This window comes from Cololabis saira, chromosome 3, assembly GCF_033807715.1.
Source record: "Cololabis saira isolate AMF1-May2022 chromosome 3, fColSai1.1, whole genome shotgun sequence".
NCBI lineage: Eukaryota > Metazoa > Chordata > Actinopteri > Beloniformes > Belonidae > Cololabis > Cololabis saira.
In genome coordinates, this window is record NC_084589.1 from 16,743,513 (window position 1) to 16,750,331 (window position 6,819).

Genomic DNA, 6,819 nt, shown 5'->3' on the forward strand with positions numbered 1-6,819 from the left:
CAAGACGCCAGATGGGTGTTTAGTTGGGAAACTGACCTCTGGAAGGATAACGGGAGATAAAGGCCTTCCAGCCTCCTGGGGCCTGTCCTTCAGTTTGTGCTCATCTGTCCGTCTCTTGTTACCCTCGTTTGTTGCTTGGATTAACATGCATTACAAAACCAGACATAAAATAGTCCCAAACCTCACGTGGCACTCGACATGTGCAGTATATATTTCAGCTGTTTTAATTTGCCTCAGGTGCAAAAATGATTACTTTAAAATCAAGGAATGTTGGTTGAACATTTTGCATACAATGGATAACCAGGGAGGAATGTGAGGGGTTGAGCTTAACTAACCTACAACTCAAGATAAGGGGAAAAACATTTCTCTATCCTTCAGACAGCTGTACCTTGTCATCTTAGTGTTGCCTCATCATTGTCTGGAGTGATCTAGTCGAAGGAAAAAAAGGGTTTCCTAGAGCCAGAAGCTTCACTTTCATTTACCGGTACTGATTTCATTTTACTGAGTACATAAATCTAAGTGGAATAAAAAAAGCTGTATAATTTGTGATTAAACAAACCAAAATGAGGACACAGCTGTTCATTTATTTGAATTGCCTAACCAACAACAGAAATTGAGATGCATCACTGCAGAAAGGTCTGCATTTCAGCTCCAGTCATGGGTGAGAGGAGGTATTATGTCAGACATAACTTTAATGTGAGGAAGAGAGCTCTTTGGTTCCCTGCGAGCCAGTCAACCAGCAGACTGTGACATTCTGAAGTAAAAATCCAGATTTGAATTAAAAAATGCCTCAACTTTGCCAAAGTTCAGTAATCTCCACATGTTTTGACCAGGACAAGGCCCCAACAAAAGCATCTTGGGAGGTCTTCGCTGTACTGACGTCCTCTTCAGATGCTGACACGAGCCTCTCCTGCCAAGTCACTTGTGTTTGGGTTTGGTGGCTAAGGCCTGCAGGTTGGCCGGCCCCCCCCACACCGTCCCGAACACGTCCTTCTCTGCTCTCAGAGCGTCTGTGAGAGGGAGCTCTCTCCCCGACAGCACCACTCTCTTCACGGCCCGGATCACCGGGGCGGGTCCTCTGGTGTATCTACTGAGCCAGTCCTCAGCCTGATGCAGGTGGCCGTCTGCATCGTCGGCTTCCTGGCCAGTCTCTAAAACTCCGTCTGCCAGTCCGATGTGCAGGCCGAGTTCAGGGTCCACTTTCACGGCGCCGCCGAGCAGCTTCAACGCGTGCTGGCTGCCGACGATGCGGACGAGCCGCGCAGCGCCGCCCCAGCCCGGGACCAGACCCATGTGTTTGTGGACGAACTGGATCACGCTGCCCGGTGCCATTAATCTGTGAGAAAACGGGGCGGCGGGCACAAGATTAGGAGCTGTCAGATTAAATATCAAGCATTGGAGAGGTTTATTCACCTGTGTGGATATTTTACCTAAAATCACAGGCCGTGGTGAGTTCTGAACCTCCTCCTAAAGCTCGGCCCTCCACCAGAGCAACAGAGATGAGAGGCAGCCTGCACTGAGAAAACCACTCTGTCAGCATGCTGTGGACACTAAATAACACACTTAAAATAATACACTTACTGCTGCTTTTTTGAGGTTTCCAGATACACTGATCAGAGAGCCCTTACCTGAGCAGCCTTGTGAGAGCATTCTGCATGAACATGCACATTTTCATCCCATCCTGTGAGGCAAAATGAGCATCATTTCAACATGAGCAGAGAAAAGCAGAAGGATGGAGACACAGATCTTCATAAATATGAAGCAGGAGACATACAGGACTGTCTCAGAAAATTAGAATAATGTGATTTTCTGTAATGCAATTACAAAAACGTCATACATTCTGGATTCATTACAAATCAACTGAAATATTGCAAGCCTTTTATTATTTTAATATTGCTGTTCATGGTTTACAGCTTAAGAAAACAGATATCCTATCTAAAAAAAATAGAATATTCTGGGAATCTTAATCTTAAACTGTAAGCTGTAATCAGTAATATTAAAATAATAAAAGGCTTGCAATATTTCAGTTGATTTGTAATGAATCCAGAATGTATGACATTTTTGTTTTTTTAATTGCATTACAAATACAAATAATGAAAATAAAGAACTTTATCACAATATTCTAATTTTCTGAGACAGTCCTGTAGATGCAACACAGACGGCCTCTGCTTTGCTACCTGTGGGTTAGAGATGGCTCGGACAGCGTTGAGATCAGATCCGGAGCAGAAAGTTTCACCAGCACCCCGAATAATGACACCTTTGCCGTCCGTCCAGTTCTCCAGCTGGGTCACCCTCTCCTCCAACTCCACCATCATGCTGCCTGGCAGGAGGAGAAAACATCCAAACTATGAACTGGACTGCAGTTTTATTCTATGGAGAGCACATAAGCGGCGTGGCCTTACCGGAGAAGGCGTTCATACGAGAGGGGTTGTTGATGGTCAGGACGGCGATGCCAGAGTCCTGTTTCAGCAGCTCGATGGAGCCTCCGGGAAAGGCCTGCAGCTTCTCTCTGATCTCCTCCTGATGGAAGCCATGGACGCTGGAGTACACGCAGCCGCTGCTCTGTCTCTGCAGCAGCCTTCAGCAAACACCAGGTCAGTGTCATCACTTCACCGTGTTCATGTTTACACAGTTAGATGCATGACAGCATTTAACATGACTGTTCAAATCTGATGAGTCTGTAAAGGAGGTGCTTTAAAAAAGAAAGAAGTCTACTTATAAGTAAAGATTGTTACATCTCAGGCTACCAACTTGAGAAAAAATTATCAAAAAGACAAATGTTAAAGATTTATAAGACGTGTAAAGCTCCAGAGGAAAGCTCTGGCAGCAGCATCCTTCCAGTAACAACTAAAAATCCATCTGTAAATATGAAGCAGGATTTGAAGAATGTTACAAGAGCTCACAGACTAAACAAGATTAGTGAGCCACACTATCTGTTTGTCAGGGCCTCAGCAGACGTGTTTCCATAAAACTATTCACAAGACAAGAGTATTTCAGGTTAAAGAGGTTGTATAAAATTGACTGCAACTTCACGTGGTTGGTTGTCGTAATGAGAAGAACTAGTAAGCAAATAAAAAACAAAAGAAAGAGTTCTTAAAATGAACAGGAAAATAGAAAACTGTATTTTGTTTTTGTTCTAAGACAGATCTTGCAGCTTTAACCTGGTAGGCCTAACCTTCCTCTGCGTCTATTCACGGTGACTGTAGCAACCTTACCTGACCCAGAATCCCCGGCAGCTGCTGCTCCTCAGGAGCTGCCGCCTCACTGCACACAGCACCATCCTACACACACACACACACACACACACACACACACACACACACACACACACACACACACACATCCTTTCTTAGAGAGGCAAACACTTCACTCCCTCCCGCTCGCTGGCTAGTAATAGTTCCCGTTATTAGATTTACACATGAGATTTACGGCATTATTTTCACACTGCAGCAGCAAAAGATGACGACCTTTCAGATCATGTAAAAGTAAGAGCTCTTTTGTGTGCCACAGTCTATAACATAATCAGAATCAGAAAGACATTTATTGCCAAGTAGTTCAACACACACAAGGAATTTGTTGTGGTGATTGGTGCAATACAAAAGAACAAATAACATTATAATATTAAAAGAAAAAATGTACAACATGTTTGTTTTAAAGTGCCGGAGTATGTGTGTGCTACTTTAAAAAATATATAATGCAGTTTTGGAAGTGATTTTGTCTGAAGGTGGGGTTTGGTTGGAAGTGGATGACGTTGCGTTTGGAGAAGATCCTTATGAGGTTCTTCTCACACACTTATGGGGTGACAGCATTTTTACTCCTCTTTTTCTTCTCTTCTCTGTTTAGTACGGTTTCATTTTTCTGGATTTATTGGCTGACTTGACAAAAGCCCAGTTTGGATATGAACACTTCCAAAAAGAGCCAAGAAACCCAGAAGAAAATGCCACTGCAGTTAAATGCCTCATCCTTGTGGATGAAAGGTGAACAGACCTCGATAATGGTCCTGTTGTATGCACAGGTGTGGTGTTCAGGAGCCCTCGGACAACTGAGCATCCCCAATAAACTTGAGGAAAAGAGAACTTTAACACGTACCCGTGATAAACTACGACAGCCACATTGAAGTCATGAAAAATGAGATAGCTTTGTAGCGTTTAGAGAAGCCCGTACAACTGATTAGTTTTAATGGAAACCGCCCAGAGATCATTCATGTTTTGCCCAACCTCAAACAGAAGCACAAGCAAAACATTCACAAATTCCTCTTTAAAAAAACCCACTTCCAACTGTTGGAGTGAACTACTGTACAGTATGTTTGGACCCTGAATGCTTTAAATCAGGAAGGTCAGAAGTCATGTTTACATGCGCAGATACAAAAAAACAGAGGAATGAAGTTTATTTCGTAAAACGTCTATATATATCTGAAATAATAACAAAAAACACAGAGACCAACCTTGTTAAATGACAGTCGAGTTGTGTTACTGTAATATCTGTCCGACCAGAAACTAGAGCCCACGAGATGGTGGCGAAAAAAAACAACTAATTGTACTTTCTCGCGTTTGGCCACAAGGCGGCATCAAGCACAAAGGATTCGGGATTCATCTGTGACATTATACATATGAATCAAAGTTTATGCACCTCAGAGATCTGCTCTTTGTCTGTCAAAACACTGTAAGCACAACATTCTGGGGGAATCAGCTCTGCAGACATCTCCTTATACAGTAATTATGATAGAGAGCTTTGAATAAAACTTACAAAGTTATACTTTAGTTATTGTTTTAGTTCAGTTTTATTATCTCTTCATTATTATAAAGGACCCAAATAACATAAAAATAAGAATGAACAACTTAGGAAGCAGCTGTGCTTGTTTGTTTTTATGTAAAAAAGGGATATACAAATTATTCAACCATACAGATGGACAATTTAGGAATAATTTAGATGAGCTTTGTTGTTTCTGTGTGAAGCATGATAGTATACATGGATGTGCCACTCTTCTTAAAGGTTATAAAAACTGAAATACCCAGGTATCCCAACACGGTGCAAACGCAGACTTAAATTGCTGTCAACTTGTTGACGTGCGTCAGAGCAACACTCTTTCACTACTGTTTAGTACTGAGCAGAGGTGGAAAAAGTACTGAAAAATTGTAATTGAGTAAAAGTATCTTTACTTTGCTTAAATCCTACTCAAAGTAAAAGTAAAAGTACTCATCTAAAAATGTACTCGAGTAAAAGTACAAAGTACTTAATTTAAAATGTAATTGGAGTAAAAGTTACTTTCAGTTATTTAATGCAAAAAAAGGATGAGTCACAAATCAAATCCAGCACAAGTTGCTTAATTAACTTTGAGGCATATTAAAGTTAAACATCCACACTTGTAAAAGCTCAGCTGAGGTCAGTAACATGATCCTTTTACTTCTGCAGAACAGGACAAAAAGGACAGTCACAACCTGTACTGTAAAGTGCAAACTATTTTCAGTCATATTGTCCAGCCGACAACACTAAAACCAGAATCAAAGTATTCAAACACAAAATAAAGTGCCCAATGCCCGCAGGATCCTGCTATTCACAATAAACCAAAATAAAATGCCCACAAGATTTTCACCATAAATTTTGTACTCAGTAACGTGAGGGGGTTCAAATGTAGCGAAGTAAAATACTTGGGTCAAAATGTACTCGAGTAAAAGTAAAAATTACATATTTCAAAAACTACTTAGAAAATTACAAATTACTCATAAAAAGTACTCGATTACAGTAACATGAGTAAATGTAATTTGTTACTTTCCACCCCTGGTACTGAGGCTGAGCTGGTAACGCCACACACTGCACTCCAGTCTCAGGTTTGTAGAGATTTGTCCAGTCTTCTTAAGGACGGAGATGGTCTGATAAATGTGATGGGAGGGACTGGGTGTTACAGTTGGGGCATTCAGACAGTTATTCACAAAGGCAAATACAAAGAAGACTGAGATGACACCAGAAAAAGGGAAGGAAAAGCAGGGAAATGTGCCAAAAACTGAGGGGGGTAAATCCTTCCTAAATCCTTCACCTCTATGAACACATCTACAACCACTATTCATATCCCGTTCAAGGAGAAACAAAATTAAAAGATTACAATTCAGCAGAACATTTGTATCAGATTTGATCATGCATGATAATCCGATTTAAAAAAAAAAAAAAAAAAAAAAAAGGCAATCAATTGCGTCTCTTCATGACTGGATGTTTCAAGGCAGCTGACGTCTTTCATGACTGCTGTGCAAACATTAAAGGTCACCAACAAGTATACGCTGCGCTGTATCCCGGACTGCAACAGAGTGATCTCAGTTTAAAGGTCCACACCTCTCCGATCTATTTAAAAGTGCGGAAGGAATTCAAAAAGGTTGGTGGGACTCTTCGCAGGCAGGCATCCCAGACACGCTGTCTCTGTGTCCCGCTCTGTACACCGAGTTCAGCTCGATCAGCTTGCCTGCAACCTCTCCAAACATACCATCTTGTCAAGTGCAGAAGCTCTAGGACACTGGGGCCTTATGGGATGTGGATGATTAGTAACGTCTAAGTAAGTGTGACAGATGTGCAAACCGCTGGATTTCAACACTGTAGCTGCAGATGGATAACACGAAGCAGCTGATTATGCAAGCTTTTCCAAAATGATATCTAATAAGAGATTTCACAGATGTATAAACAAATGCAGCTGCATGCACATCTGTGGATGTGTGTTTGAATGTGTGACTGTGTTGACTGAAAGGGATTTATCAGAGCGCTGATTGATAAGCAGCTGTCTGGGGCCACCGCAAGGAAATGAGGGAATGTGCTGCAGTCAGCATGGCTTCAAAA

At 41.6% G+C, this 6,819-nt stretch overlaps 1 protein-coding gene across 1 annotated transcript; it reads right to left on the reverse strand.

The window, feature by feature from the left end:
• Positions 1 to 529: 529 nt before the first annotated feature.
• echdc1 (enoyl CoA hydratase domain containing 1) lies at positions 530 to 4,474 on the reverse strand. The gene is made up of 7 exons (XM_061718262.1): positions 4,445 to 4,474; positions 3,216 to 3,281; positions 2,403 to 2,578; positions 2,178 to 2,320; positions 1,629 to 1,681; positions 1,431 to 1,511; positions 530 to 1,336 (listed from the first exon to the last, which is right to left on the reverse strand). Exons 2-7 carry the CDS (start codon positions 3,278 to 3,280, stop codon positions 919 to 921), a joined length of 936 nt encoding a protein of 311 aa, XP_061574246.1. The 5' UTR covers position 3,281; positions 4,445 to 4,474; the 3' UTR covers positions 530 to 918.
• Positions 4,475 to 6,819: the final 2,345 nt, after the last annotated feature.